Source organism: Hydractinia symbiolongicarpus, chromosome 2 (assembly GCF_029227915.1).
Source record: "Hydractinia symbiolongicarpus strain clone_291-10 chromosome 2, HSymV2.1, whole genome shotgun sequence".
NCBI lineage: Eukaryota > Metazoa > Cnidaria > Hydrozoa > Anthoathecata > Hydractiniidae > Hydractinia > Hydractinia symbiolongicarpus.
Genome location: NC_079876.1, coordinates 30,546,967 through 30,563,066, shown reverse-complemented (window position 1 = coordinate 30,563,066; position 16,100 = coordinate 30,546,967). Strand labels below are relative to the sequence as shown.

Genomic DNA, 16,100 nt, shown 5'->3' with positions numbered 1-16,100 from the left:
TGTCATTTTATTTGGATTTATTATGTATTACCAATATATAGCATAATATGTTTAAATAAGATTTGCACGTTGGATGTTGTGAAATATTGTGAAATATTAGAATCCACAACTTAATAATCACCAGTAACGCTGACTAACCACTACACTATCATCGCTAACATATTTGCAACAGGGACAAATCATTTCTTTTTTCAGTACATTTGTTTATTTTTCTTTTTAGACCACACAACAGTTATAGTGATTGGTGTGTTGATTGCTGTCATTGTTCTCATTGTCATCATTAGAACTAAAAATAACTCGTACAATACTACTCATGTTATATCGTATAAGAAAACAGATGAACATGAAATGATATGCCATTGAAAACATGGATGCACTGGCTGTGTGATATTTCGCTACATGTACCAACAATTTCTTTTTCTTATAAGTAAAATATATACACAAATTCAAGTTGAACCCACGTGTTAAAGAAAATATTGGAACAATAAGGATTGTATAGTAATACTAGTTGTCTCTGTAATTAGAAAAGTGTTAAACTATGTTCATCTAAAGAATTTTGTTGCATGTTCATCTAAAGAATTTAAATAAGGTTTAAAGCTTGCAAAGAGAAAAGTAGCAACCAAGTGCTGTAAAAAGCACTCGAACTGTGGCCAGAGAAAAAAGATTTGAAATTTTAATCTAGTCCTTTGTTATTATCTGAAGAGAAATAATTTTCTTAGATTTTTTTGTCTTATTTTTTCCCGCAAAATGTCTCGAACTGAGTCATTCTCAAAAATGAATTCTCGCGAAATGAAAACATAGAAATTGTCGAATTCTCTGTAAAGAGGTAGGGATGAAAAAAGATCGTACGAACATGGCATGCCTGTAGTTATCCATATCAATTACACTAATTCCTGTATTCTCCAAAAATAGTTGAATTGTTCTCATTCGTGAAAATTAATTCCTGCGAACAACAACTCTAGAAGAATGTGTTCTTTTTTTTTACCGAAGCAAACCTTGGTCTCGTAATAACTGACTTGTTTTGATAATGCGAAAGTGTTGAACGCAAGTAGCAATTTAAAATGGTAGATAGAATGTTAATTTGTGAAAGTTGCACAAATAAAGTCAGGGTCAACAACCGATAACCGATTTTATCGCAGAGTATTTTATCTTACGGAGAACATATTGTTATTACGGAGAACATATTGTTATTACGGAGGACACATTGTTATTACGGAGGACATCTTTACAGAATTGAACACAACTTTAGGCTTCTTAAACAAACATCAAAAAAGATCAAAAAGTAAACTCCATGTTGAAATCACTTAATCAGGGGATGTAAGAGGTTTTTAGTTAGAATAAATTTTCACTTTAGAGATAAATGCGCGGTAAGGTAAAAAACTATCGTTCCTCGGATACCATTTTGTTTAAAAACAGAGAAGAATATTAGCATCTTTTATGTCATAATTCACAACACTGTTATTAAAAGCAAAAATATTTAAAGCTTACCACCCGCGAAAGATCAAATTAATTTTATATAAAACTTTAAAACATGTCTAAGAATTTGTATAATCTTTTGGAAATATTTACTGGTTTTTAAGAATTTGAACTCAGAACTTTCACTAATTATTTGTGAAAAATCAGGTGACATAGACCATCTTGAGTTCAACAAATTCCGTAAATATTAATGTTATTGTTTAAGTGAATTTAGTCGAGCGTTGTAGAAATGGCACAATTTACCCCAAATAAACACAAATCTCCTTTGACGCTGTGTATTCTTTACAAACCACACTTCATAATTCACAAACGTATTCTTGGGACGTAAGCTAGCTACATAACGTTATTTAACGTTACGTAAAAGATTATATGAAGCTTAAACTTGCTTGAAGAGCAAATGTGCTTTTATATTTTGTTCTTATATAAAAACGCGCATGGAAATAAGAAATTATAAGTGAGGAGGACATAAATTCTCTGGGTAAAAATACTTTATCACTATAAAATACAGTTTCAGGGTGAACAAATAATAACCTAGTTTAGAATATAATTTTCGAAAGTCAAACGTTAAAAAACATAAACAACCAAACGACATCGTCTTCACCATGTGCATGTGAAGAACAAGGACTCGATCAAGTTGCTTTTACTAGTCGCAGAAAATGTCACAGCGAGACAAATCATTAATTATTTATAGTAGCCAATACACTGTTTATAAAAAGCAGCCTGTGCCAGGGTTTTGTTAGCCTTCGAGTAAGCGCTAGCGACTTTGTCATGAGGCAACAAACCTTGGCGACGCAAATGAAGAGAGTTACGCAAAATAACCCAAAAACTAAAAGTGACAAAAATAACTTTTAATACTTAACAACCAAACAGAAAACTAAAATCGCACGCCACGAGTATACTCTAAACATTAGAAGTCACTAGCGCCATTAAGAGGAAAAAAAAACATGGGAAAGATAGCTCGTATTTTTTCTTAGCTTCACCGCCACTCACAAAATCTGTCTCCAAAATCATAAAAAATTGAATTCAAATATATTTAGACCAAAGAAAATAAGTAAAAACAAAGTTGCGAAGTCTATCAACTTAGAACCAACTTTATTAACAATTAAATTTATTACCAAATTTGAGATGTATAAGATGAAAGTAATTTTATACACATATTGCAACACTGTATTGGCATCAAACGTCAATGAAGAAATGTTTGAAGCCTTCAAGAAAACGTATAACATAAAAATGATACTCAGTTCTTTTAGTGGTAGGTAGCATATTTTTTTACTTGCAGAGACTACTACTGTAATTAAACTTCCTCATTTTGATTTCATCTTATGTTCCCTTATGTGTTTCTTTGCATCACCTATCAAATTTAGTTTAATAGAATATAATGATATTGTAAATCCCAGAACTTCCTTATCAACAAGACGAAACAGCAACTATTGATTTTCTTGAACGAATAATTAAGTACGTAGTTTCGCATCCGAGTTTGCAAAAGTATATAGGACGGTACGTAAAATATCAAAGAGTGTAACTTCGAAAAGATAGTCGATAAATAGATAGTCATTTTATTAACTTAAAGTTGCGTTGATATTTTTTTCTCTTTCACACGGTCTCAATTTAAGAGGGTCGCTAAATTGTTATAAACATATCGTATTTTCTTTTCTGACTCTCTGAATAGAGAAACGGTATTATCGTATATCATTATAAAACATAAAAAACCTTTTAAGACCACCGCTGACATTATTTCGATTACATATATTTTATCGCAGTAGCTAATCTTAACTTTAGTGTCCTACTTTTGCTTTCATCGAAAATGTAGGAGAGTTATAAGATAAATAAGATTTACACCGTGATTGACGTCTGCCTGCCTGACATTTTCTGAGCCAAAATGGTAGCTGCGAGAAGTGACATGGGATTCACATTGCTGTTTCCAACGCCTAGTACTACACAATACTACTATACTGGTTTTGTAGGATAAAGTTAAATTTTACTGAATTTAAAGAAGCAGTAAAGTCTCGCCACGTCTCGTCACGTCTCGTCACGTCTCGTCACGTCTCGTCACGTCTTCATTCTTCTGATTTTTTGCTAAGAAATGCTTCAATCCGCTTTGTCCAGGGTTTTTTTTAGTAAATAAATGGAAGGACGGAAGGTCCTTCCATTTATTTACTAAAACCATTGCATTAATAAATTTCAGATTTTCACGCAAGCCAACTGCGTGCAGTTCTTTTACTTAGTAGCTAGATAACCACAGAACCAAAGAGGTTTTAGAAAAAATCAGATTGGTAAATATTATATCCAAACCAATAATGTTGTTAGGAAAAAAGAAATTTTACCAAATTGAATAAGAACACTAGCTAAACTGCTACGTTAAAATTGGACTGCTCTACACAATGCAAGTTTGTAGCTAAAATGGTAAAATTGGTTTTATTTAAGATTTGTACACGCACCCATGGCTAAAAACGTAATGAAACGTTCATCTCCACATGTGGAAACGTTAAAGAAAGGTCACATAGGGAAGCCCACACCTCAACATTAATTTTCTTCGTCAACATCTCGAGGACGCAAAAAAAATGGATTGGTTATTAATAAAAACCTAGCTTTCTGATTGGTTCTATATTCGTGAGCGGTGGACACAAAGTCGGAAAAAAACATATACTGCATTTGCTATTTACCTTTTTGTAGCTTAAAGATTTCGTGGAAGATTAGCGCAACTGTTTCCTCAGACACGCAGACGAAACAAGAGTGTCATTAATAATAAACTTTCAGAATAATGCAATCAAAAACCTCATTTAGGATTTAAAGAGAGATAAGAATACATAAAAAATTAGACGTTCAAAAGATATTGCTGTAAACATTATTATTTAAAGTATATATTAGTGTCACCGCTGGCATTAATCCTTTTGCATTTAACAAATTTTTGCAGTAATTGGATTTAAACTCTAACTTCATGTCCTACTTTTGGTTTCAACAAAGATTACGAATCAGTCGATGTACAAGCATTCATTTGGAAAAGTGAAGTCGTGCAACCACTACACGAGATCAAAGTAACATTCAAAACTCAACACTGCGAAAAAGTGCAACTGGTAACATGATCTTTCTCTTCGAATTATATTTCGGTGGTGAACTGAAGAGGGCCCAACCTTTTGTGTTCGTGACATTCAAACATGCGCACTGATCAAAACTTTATTTCACAAGGTCTAAAAAGTAAAAAGGAAAAAAGTTAATTATAAAATCAGATATATAATTTTTTGTTGAACACTTATTATATAACTAAATATTTCTGTTAAAAACTTGTTTTGACGGAATTAATAAGACGGCTTTCAAACATCAAAACATGAAAAAAGGGAGCTAATCTTACACTCAAGGTAAGTGAACGATGAATAACCTGCAACAAATTTCAAAGACAGCATTGTACCCAAAATTGTATTCTTCAAATTTAGTTGGGGTTACTTGGTACACATGCAACAAATAAATGAAAATATATCGTATACTTGTTTGCATGGTGAAAAAAGTAGCAACTATTCATATTTGTAGGTCCAAATGATACATTTAAAGTTTGGAAATCTCGGTTTAAGTACTTTCCCTTAAAGTCTCGGTTTAAGTACTTTCCCTTAAAGTCACTGTATTTTAGTGTATTTAGAAACTCCACTATATATAAAAATGTTTTGTTTCTTTTGGGATTGCGTACAAAGGGAGTCAGTGATGTAATCTTTCAATGTATGTGATAAAAAGAAGAAAGTGACAGCTCACCCAGCATTGTCAATATTTTTTTATATCAAAATTGTAAAGCTGTTTTAAAAATCTTGATAAAATTAAAAAAATAATTTTTCGTTGAAAAAACATTTAACTTTGCAGATTGTTTTCAATACACCTTTCCCGAGACTATGAGTCATACTTTTTTAAACTCGCAAAATATGAATGGGGGGGGGGGGGGGAGGGTTCACACTAGAATTATAAAAGCATGCTATAAATTTAAAACACGATTTAAAGCGTGCTTAATAATGTGAACGCATTTTTGCTTTATTAAAATGTCTTTCAAATTATGTTTACTTGCTGTAAACATGCTTTAAATAAAGCAAAAATAACGAGTGCTTCGAGGCACACTTTATTTTTGCTTTATATAACTTTGTTATTTTTTGATCGACTGTATATTGTCCTGAGTGCTCAAGTCACATTATCAAAACCAGTTAACAATAACGCGCTATAGGCGAAAAAACACCGTTTTTGCGTACATAGCCTGTCGTAATTAGAATGTTTTGTAACCAATGCATGTGTACAAAAACATTATACAAAAACACTTTGCATATCATTATATAAAAAAGAACATAAAATATACAATTTATATGTTCTTTTATATAAAATAATCCCTATGACGAAGAAAACAACTTTGCATATCATCTTTATGATTGGCTGTTTCTTTTTAATAACTTTTTAATATTATAATATTTAATATTAGATCACTATTAAATATTTTTTAAAAAAAGACAATCCTTTCTTTCGTTCAAAGCAAAAAAAATTATTGATTTATTTTATTTGAGAGAAATCATAAGTCGTACTGTTGTGTCAGTTTCAATTTTTTTTCACATAAAAAAGGCAGTAAATGTCGTATTTTTAAAACACCAATAAATTAATTTCGTCTGTTTCGTTGACTTTTATATATCGTATGACCTCCCCCCCGAGTGAATATCTATAATGTAACACTCGCTGCCTGTCTTTAGGCTAATTTAATAAACTAGTCGTTGCAAGTGGAAAAATCTACGGGTTCGCCTGTCCTTTATATTTACCCGTCGCAACAAAGTGGATAAAATAATATCGCATTTGATATCACTTTCTAACTCAGCCGGGGGTCCGCGCAGAGACAGACAGACGGAATACGGCTATTATAATAGAGACGGGGGGATTTGTAATCAAAAATTTCAATTATAATATCCCCCTTATAATCAATCACAGTAATTAAACTTCATTGCTTGATATCAACAAGTGAACAAGAATTCAGACGTCAATGCATTAAATAAGATTAGCGAAGTCATTGCATTGCAATTTTAAGTTTTAGGGCAAATGAGCTGGAAACGGGTGAAAACGACTGACGTCATATTCCCTGTGGGTGACAAGGGGCCACCTGGGACCAAGTTGGTTAATTTCTTCAAAGCTGAGCCAACAAATCCATTTTAAAACAGACGTGTTGATGACGTCATCAAAATACCTTTAACCCTAATATCTCTTCAACTGTTCCTGAAAAACCCATGATCCTATACATTATTGTGATCATATCGACTAGCTGCTTGTAATACAGTGTTTGAAATAAAATATGGAGAACAATTTTAATAAGGTTCAAGGAGAATGATTTTTTTCGGACTTTATTTCTATTTAAAATCGCAAAAGAGCAAAATCATAAATTTTTGAGTTGAAGTACAGAAATGGAAAACTCATTTAGCTAGAGATGATATAATTACTAGGGAAGGACAAATGTCCTTTTCTGCTTACCGGATACTTTGATCCACATACCAACAGACCGACGACATACGGGTATTATTATGAAAAATAAATTTTCGTGCGCTGTTCATAATTATAAATATGTCTGCAGAATGTATTTGGAAATTAATTCCGAAACTTATTAACAGTATAAATTCAATAGATTTTCAATCCAGTGTCAGATTTATCTATGAACTTCCTTATCAACAAAACAAAACACTGATTACTGCTTTTAAACAAGTAATAAGTTTAGTTTTTTGTTTTTCTTTGCAACAGCATAAAAGACGAGGTGATTGATATTGACTAAGGGCACGTAAAAGCAGAAAGGGTAAGACAAACAACACGATGTTTGCATCAAAGCTTCTCTTTTTGCTTCTGGTGGTAGCTGTGATAGTGCAGACAGATTGCTGGAGACGCAGAAGACGTAGAAGAAGTCCACCAGTATGCCACAGAAGAAATTGCGTCAGTTCATGGGGAGCATGGTCTGCTTGTAGTTGCTTAAACCAAAGAACAAGAACGTTGCGAATTGTTTCCCACCCTGCTTGCGGTGGTGCAGCTTGTCCGTCAGTACGCAGGCAAATTGGAACATGTTATGGACGGTATGCTATGTTTTTTATTTCTATAGATTCGACATACTGTTATTTCGTCTTGTTTTTTATATCTCATGTGCTGAACTGAGGATGTTATTTGCTTGCGAATAAAAAATTGTTTCAACAATATTATAGCCTGTTTTTTTTCTTTATAAAAAAGTGAGACCTGAGGTTGCCTGGTTTCACTTTGCAAGCGTTACTGAACCTTTGTTATGCCTGTTGTGTTCTTAATTTTGTTTTAGTAGTAAGAACACGGTCTCACTTTATTCTTATTTCAAGAATGTCCTCCAAGTTCTCCTGTTCCTTTAAAATTTTTTATTTAAAAAAAGCGTATAATGATATTAAATCTTTTTTATGCTTGTATTTAGTTGTACAACTGGAGCAGGTTATTGTGATGTCAGATCAGGTCGATGTAGATGCAATTCAGGACGAACGGTTTGTTTAATATTTTTTGTTGCTTTTTAATTTTAGGTGTGTATTTAATCTGTAGAAAAAAAGTTCAAATGTTGTCAAGTTTAACTACGATAAATTTGAAAAGTGATTTCTCCAAAAATTGAAAACATCTTTAAACAAGGAAATTTTTTGTTATCTTTTATTATCATGCAATAACAAAAGTTTATCGCAAATGTTTACTTTGAGGTTCAAAATATTCACAGGAAAAAGTTGGAATATTTAGTTACCTCTCTAAAGGTTTTTTTCTAAAATCGGTAATCAAAAAATTAACAAAAAAAAAAAGTTTTGGTGGAAGTTTTCAAAGATGGCGAAAACCATTTACCCGCCAATTCTCCGCCAGCTTCTGTTTATGTTGGGCACGCTAAAGAGTTTTAATTTTTTGACCAATTCACTCAAAAATGTCATAGGGTTCTAGATGTCAATCGGTATGTCCTAAGGGAAGATATGGCCATAACTGTGCCAGGCGATGCAACTGTGTTGCAGGAATATCATGTGATGCTACAAAAGGGTATTGCAAATGTCCAGTAGGAAGATCAGGACGGAGATGTCAATTCACTTACAGATGTCCAAGAAGAAACCGATGTTACACATTAAAACCAACCTTGGTAAAATACAACCATTGTTATCTTCAGCAACGCGTCGGCCGCCGTCCTGTTAGCTCTAGCTGTCCACGGAGAACCCATTACGTTAACAGATGTCTCTGTTACAATAATTGCACTCCGGCGAACATGTTTAATTCTCGCAAGTGTGTTTGCAAATGTAAAGCTCCGAGATCCGTTTCTGTTCATAGTTACTACCGTGGGAAATACGTGACACGCGCTATCTGCTGTCCAAGACATCCGTTTTTCTAAACTGTGGTTGATACAAAGCTGTTTCACACTTTCTTTAAGATAAGCAAACCTTGTAATTCAGTATATTAACACACTTGTAAATTGAAGAAACAAATTCTTCCCAGCACTTTCTATTATCAGCATGTTGAATTTTTCCTTGATTAAATACAGAAGTAACATAAATAGCGATCTTTCTAACGATGAAACTTAGTATATATGTTCAAAGAAATTGACGAAACAAGCTAGGTTATATGTCTGGTAAAATCGTGGGCATCGATCGAGGGCGAAAATAACGTAATTGATGTTAAATAGTGAGGAAAACATGTCAAAAATTGCTGGTAACAACGGAACTTACCTTTTCTCGTGTTGCTATCTTAATATCCACTTATTGCTACTGAAAGGTGACTTTCAACCTACAATCGTAGAAAAAAAGTAATAAAAAATCACGAAAAATATTGATACTTTGTCAAAACTTGGTAATGAGACACTGGCATTCCTTCTACCCCTTGCCAATTCTGGATTCGTATTACACCAATTAATTCAAAGCGGTAATTATCGAGTAGCCTGGAAAACATTCAACTTCAGCTCGCTAGCTACCAGTGGAAATTAAAGAGAACTAGAATTTTGTTTTAGAAGTGTTTTTAGACTAACTCACCAACTGGGCTGAGCTTTAGGTTGGTAAGAGGCCCTTTGCCCCAAATATTACCAAATCAGAGCGAACCGATAGCTCGCTTGTAGTAGGATAGTTATCTGAGACGAAACAATAAAATCAGTAGATGTATGGTTGGCTAATTGAAAGTTCTTAAAGTACTTGGATATTTTCTATCCCTTCGTAAGTATTGGCTACCTTGCGACTTTTTTATGTTATTCCTATCTCGCCTTAATTGTCCACAATAGGAGGAATTCTGACCACATTTTAAATATATGACTAGTTGTATTTTTTATTGAGTGATTCCTATGTAGAAAAACCCTTCATGGACTTTTTTATTATCACATAATATCTTTAAAGCCTTCTTCCCATTGAAATCCGTGATTGTTGTGCAACAGATATTAATTATACGTTGTGTGCTCGATTAGCGACCACATTTTAAACGATTGGGACAAACCAAAAGACAAGCTCTCCAAGTTACTTAAAGTGTCGAACTCCAAGTTGGTTCATCGGGGCAAGAGTTTTTTCTTATCTTTGAATTTCGTATTCCGTAACTTAATTTATCTTCAAGAAGAATAGTTTTTTAATAGTTTATTCTACAGTGAAAAACGTCTTATTTTTTTATTTCTCTTACGAGCCTCGCTTTGAAACAAAAATCACTTTTATAATAATTAAATAAGCCGTTGTAGCAGGTTGTTTATTCGCAGAATAAAATTTTTAATGAGGATTTCAAATATTTCTAATGCAGTCCGCGCTTGTTATCTCGACCAATTTTCATCAGTTTCTTCGGCATTTCAACCTCAAAACGTCCAATATCTCGGCCATCTGTTACCTCGAACTTTCCTTATCTCGACCTAATTTTTCGAATTTTATCACACAAAAAAAGTTAGATTTTCTCAAACTTTCTCAAAATCAAGATTACAAATGCCGTAAATGATTGATTAAGCCCCCGGGGGCTTATTTGTCAAAATAGGTTTTGGGGGAGGGGGATTATTCGGGAGGGGGGTTAAATGGGGGGCTTTTAAAATTATGCAAAAATCTAATGTGCTAAAAACAACGATTTAGTAAACACAACATATCTATAATAATAAAAACTAATACTAATCGATCTCAATATAATGGTTGGAAAGAGAAAAAAGGAGGTCGGACTTGTTGTTCCAGCAAAGTATGTTTGTTTGACAGGAAACAAGATATTCGGAATTATATTGTTCGGCAAGTTAAAAAAAAAAGAAAAGAAAGACACCCTTACTTTGAATTGGATATTACAAGCACGAGTGTTATTAATACATCAACCAGCGAAATAAATACCATTTAATTAATTTTTATAGTGGTAATATTTCAGTCCCTGTTAACTATATTGAAATTACTGTAAATTCAAATAAGCCCCCATAAGGGCTTATTCGTCAATATGGGTTTTGGGGAGGAGGCTTATTTAGGAGGGGGGGGGGGGGGGGGGGTTATTCGGGAGTGGGGGCTTAATCGATCATTTACAGTGTTTACAATTTTCTCTTCGTTTACACATCATGTCTGGGATAAAGCGTAAGCTCGAAGTAAAAACTTTCGTTGAAAAAAGCAAAGCTCTAAAGGAGTTGGAAAAGGAAGGTGTGACACATAAAGATGTGGCTGTTAAGTATGTATGACGAACCCATTGAAAAACCATTGGAAATCGAGGTTGAGGCTGCCATAGAAACATTAAGAACTATATCCCTTTTTAACAGCAATGGCAACGACATGCGCTCTTTATTACAGTGTTTAGAATCCTTCCTAAATAAGGACAGTATATCTGCTAAAAAGCAAAGTAGCATTTTGAATTTTTTCATATGATTAAATACATATAGCATGAGAATAGTAATAATTGATTCTTTTGATTAATAGTCCATCCCTGATCAGGTTTAAAAATTTAAATAATTTTTCTAATGTGTGCATGATATTGACAAACTTTCCTTATAACGACCTTTTTCACGATCGACGCTCCTTATCTCGACTATCCACTATCTCGAACTTTCGTTATCTCGACATTTTCACCAGTCCCGTGGTCGAGATAACAAGTATCGACTGTATTCCATACATTTCCTGTCAAGTAAAAACAAACAGTGGCGTAGTAAATTTAATTCGGGAAATGTGTATTGCTATAAATACAGTATTTGAAATAACACAATTCCCTGAGCTTCAATATAGATAATTTTTTTCGATTTTTATTTTATCGAAAATCTTTGGGAGAAAATTTCTTCTTGTAAGTACAAAAATACAAAAACTTTAACCAGAGATGTTAACTTTGTAATTACAACGTGCGCACCACCTTTTTTACCACAAGAAAAGAGGAAGTGAAATAAAAAGATTTCACTTTCGTCGACAATATTTTTATTTCAGACATCTCAAAAATAGTTTTACCTTGTCTAAAGTGAGGTAAAATCAGCTTTGTATACGCAAGCTATCACTACAATCACAATCTCAGTTCACTTCTAGAAAAATCAAAAAAGGAGAACATCTTAGCTATACTTTCTATAAAGCATTTTGATTGATAAGAGCAAATCGTTAATTTTTCTTGAAGATAAAAGAATTCAATTACACTCAAAATGCAGGCTATCAAACGCATTATATTATGTACATTGTTCTACCATAACTTTAGTAAAATTTTAACTTCGTTCACAGGGCTTTTTGTCTCTCACAGGCGCTTCTGACATGTAAAAACAGACAACAGGTCCAGGGATCAAGGTTGGTAATACTTGGGTTTTATGGAATTCTAGACAAAAGTCGAATATTTAATAAGAAAGTACAACAAACTAGTAACTCGTACCTTCCCATGCTCATAATAATCTATATACTTTTAGCCATGTATTATAATTATCTGAAAAAATGTCTGAAAATGCTGTGGTTACGTAGCTACATTGTTGTGGTTAAGTAGCTACATATTTCCACTTTTGACCAAACACTATAAATCTCAGACAGCTAAACACAATAAACAGAGAAAGTCAAACAGGATTTTATAAAAGAAAAGGATATATCTTATGCTATTTTATCTAATTACTAAAAAGGAAGTATCTCTGGTATGTTGTCTATAGGTAGCTAAAACATCAAAACAAGGAAGTTTAAAAGCTGTTTTCCACTTAAGAAAATTTTCCGCGGGAAGTAACTTAAAATCTTTACATCAAGTGAATGGAAAAAAATAGAATCAAGTTTACCTTTTTCTTTGCGTTGTGTGCAGAAACAATAGGTACAAAATTATTTAGCCATCAGGCTATTCTATTTCGTGAGAATTGCGCAAAGTGTGTATACTTTTAGTATTAAAATATGCGCAATATTATGAAATGGAAATTACCAGCAGAAACTTCTCTAATTTGACCTATTTTTCTTCGTGAAACATTTTCTGAAAGTGGAAAACACCCTTGTCGCCGAATGACCATTGCCTTTTTTATTCACATTAAGTTCACAATTCTTTGTTGTTCTTTTGTATACAATGGAAAAAACAGGTATTTTAGAATAAAAAGAGAAATGCGCCGTTATTCAAAACGCTGCGGTAAGTTTGGATTTGATCCAATGATTGGATTACAAACTGACAACCACACAGGGCAACAAAATAATTGCATGCCTAACTACAATTAATTTCATAGACATTTCTCTCGTATTGCTGCTCAAACAAAAGTACGTGGATAAGATAAATTTAATTAAAAACTTAATCCAGTGTCAGCTTTTTATAAACAAAACACTGACGCTGTTTTTAGAAAGCTAATCAGATTTCAGTTTCGTGTCTTTGTTTACAACAGCATAAAAGGCGAAGTGATTGATATTGACTAGGGACACGTAAAGGCAGAAAGACGAAGAAAAAAACACATAATGTTTGCATCAAAGCTTCTCTTTTTGCTTCTGGTGGTAGCTGTGATAGTGCAGACAGATTGCTGGAGACGTCGCAGAAGACGCAGAAGTTGCAACAGAAGAAATTGCGTCACTTCATGGGGAGCATGGTCTGCTTGTACTTGCGCGAACCGAAGAACAAGAACGTTAAGGATTGTTGCCCACCCTGTTTGTGGGGGTGCTGCTTGTCCGGCATTGACCACTCAGACAGGTTCATGTATTTCACCCCACAGACGAAATTGTGTCACTTCATGGGGAGCATGGTCTGCTTGTACTTGCGCAAATCGAAGAACAAGAACGTTAAGGATTGTTTCCCATCCTGCTTGCGGTGGTGCTGCTTGTCCCCGATTGCATAGTCAGTCTGGTACATGTGTTTCACCCCACAGAAGAAACTGCATCAGTTCATGGGGAGCATGGTCCGCCTGTAGCTGTTCGAACAGACGAGTAAGAACGTTGCGAATTGTTACAAACCCTGCATGTGGTGGGACAGCTTGTCCAACACAACGTACACAGACTGGTACATGTTTTGGAACACGCAAAAGAAACTGCGTCACTTCATGGGGATCATGGTCTGCTTGCACTTGCTCAAACCGAAGAACAAGAACGTTAAGGATTGTTTCCCATCCTGCTTGCGGTGGTGCAGCTTGTCCACCTTTGCATAGCCAGTCTGGTGCATGTGTTTCATCCCGCAGAAGAAACTGCGTCAGTTCATGGGGAGCATGGACAGCTTGTAATTGTTTAAACCAAAGAAAAAGGACATTGCGGATAGTTTCTCAACCAGTTTGTGGTGGTACAGCTTGTCCGCCATTACATAATCAGATTGGAACATGTTCAGGAAGGTATACTCCTTCTTATTTTTTTGCGTTGCTTTTTTTCAGTTTGCTGCATGTTAAACATTGCACAGCACGTTGCTTTCGTGTTCTTTAGTGTTTATTCTATGCTTGTTTCGTCGATAAAAATAAGATTGTAGATATGGCCTTTTTATATTTTAGTTTTATGTAATAATAAGAAGTTGATTTTTTTCACGTTTGTTTTAGTTGTACAACAAAAGCAGGTTACTGTGATGTCAGATCAGGTCGATGTAGATGCAATTCAGGACGAGCGGTTTGTTTATTGGTTGTTTAGCTTTAGTGTGTGCAATTTTTTTTTTTTTTTTAACAAAATAAATCTTTACGATTTTGATAGCGACACTTCAAATGCTTGCCGTGTCTCTAACTGGAAAAAAATGTAATGTCGTAGTACTAAACATCATCACTAAACCCATACACACTTCCATAAGTCATCAAGCCCTTTCGAAAAACAGTGCACTACTCCGTAAACCAATAAGCTCATCTGGAAACAAGTAACAAATAGAAAATAAAGCAAATAATAATTGAAATAAATTCGTAAGCCGAAAATGTCGTTCATAAATCAATACGCTTCTTCGTAAACCATTACCCTTCTTCGAAAACTAATGCACTCCCTTTTACACCAATACATTTATTTGTTAAACAATAGAATTCTTCGTAAACGGGAAATGTTAGAAAAGTCCTTATTTTTAACAATTCATTTGATTTTAATTTAATTTAAATTTCGCACATTTCTTAGATCTAACATTTCAAAAAAATTTCAGGGTACCAGATGTCAATCGGTATGTCCTAAAGGAAGATATGGTCATAACTGTGCCAGCCGATGCAACTGCGTTGCAGGAATATCATGTGATGCCGCAAAAGGATATTGCAAATGTCCAATAGGAAGATCCGGACGAAGATGTCAATTCACTTACAAATGTCCAAGAAGAAACCGATGTTACACATTAAAACCAACCTTCAAACCAATCTTGAATTATTGTTATCTTCAGCAACGAGTCGGTCGACGCCCTGTTAGCTCTAGCTGTCCACGCAGGACTCATTACGTCGACAGATGTGTATGTTACAAAAATTGCACTCGTGCTACCATGATCAATTTTCGCAAGTGTGTTTGCAGATGTAAAGCCGCTAATTCTCTTTCTGTTCCGAGGATTTATCGTGGGAAATACGTGACACGCGCTATCTGCTGTCCTAGACATCCGTTTTTCTAAAACTGTGGTTGTCATAAACCTGTTTCACACTTTTTTTAAAATAAGCAAACTTTGTTATTCCGTATACTAACATACTTTTAAATTAAAGGCACAAAAGTCTTTTAGCACACTGTATTGTCAGCATGTTGCCTTTTTTTCTTGGAATATTTTTATTATTAATATTCAGAATTATTTACCCAGTATAGCCATTTTAGTTCCTATTGCTATCATCAAAAGTTCTGCGAAAGGCGTCCTAATGCTCTTAAAGCACTTTGACCTACGAAAACTGTGCCAGCACAGCAATCAATTAACTAGACAACCATCTTTGGTATTATTGGCCTATTATTGTGCCGAACATTATTCAGAAAGGATAAATTCAAACTTTTATACTCCCTAGCATGATTAACTCGAGGTTTAAACCCAAGACCTTCTTCACTGAAAGAGAATGCTCTACTTCTTATGAGTAGAAGTAACATATATAGTTGTATTATTTTTAACAGTGTATCTTGATATATACGCATAACATACATATGCGGAGATGGTATAGTGGTAGCACATTTGGCTTGTCATCATAAGGTTTTAGGTTCGAGTTCTCACTCCGGCATACTGCAAATGTAGTGTTGTCAGCTTATTTTGAGCCATTTGGCTACTAACCGTTAAGGTAAGGGTGATAGGCAAGCAATGCTTTATGCATCTCTGCGGTAATACATAGTTACAGAGGGAAGAAAGAGCCAGCCGTTAGGATGGAA

General features: G+C 34.2%; 2 protein-coding genes across 3 annotated transcripts; both read left to right on the top strand.

Annotated features, from left to right (window-relative positions):
- The first annotated feature begins 4,282 nt into the window (after positions 1-4,282).
- Positions 4,283-10,188, top strand: LOC130630611 (multiple epidermal growth factor-like domains protein 6). 2 transcript variants are annotated; one of them, XM_057444172.1, is made up of 4 exons: positions 4,283-4,550; positions 7,216-7,538; positions 7,898-7,964; positions 8,390-10,188. In XM_057444172.1, the coding sequence occupies exons 2-4, from the start codon at positions 7,285-7,287 to the stop codon at positions 8,831-8,833; spliced, it is 765 nt and encodes a 254-aa protein (XP_057300155.1). In that variant the 5' UTR covers positions 4,283-4,550; positions 7,216-7,284; the 3' UTR covers positions 8,834-10,188. The 2 variants fall into 2 exon arrangements, with proteins under 2 accessions (XP_057300155.1, XP_057300157.1); XM_057444174.1 differs by having other exon boundaries at positions 4,283-4,832.
- A 3,043-nt stretch (positions 10,189-13,231) lies between these two features.
- On the top strand, positions 13,232-15,895 carry LOC130630610 (multiple epidermal growth factor-like domains protein 6). The gene is made up of 3 exons (XM_057444171.1): positions 13,232-14,152; positions 14,351-14,417; positions 14,926-15,895. Exons 1-3 carry the CDS (start codon positions 13,296-13,298, stop codon positions 15,370-15,372), a joined length of 1,371 nt encoding a protein of 456 aa, XP_057300154.1. The 5' UTR covers positions 13,232-13,295; the 3' UTR covers positions 15,373-15,895.
- Positions 15,896-16,100: the final 205 nt, after the last annotated feature.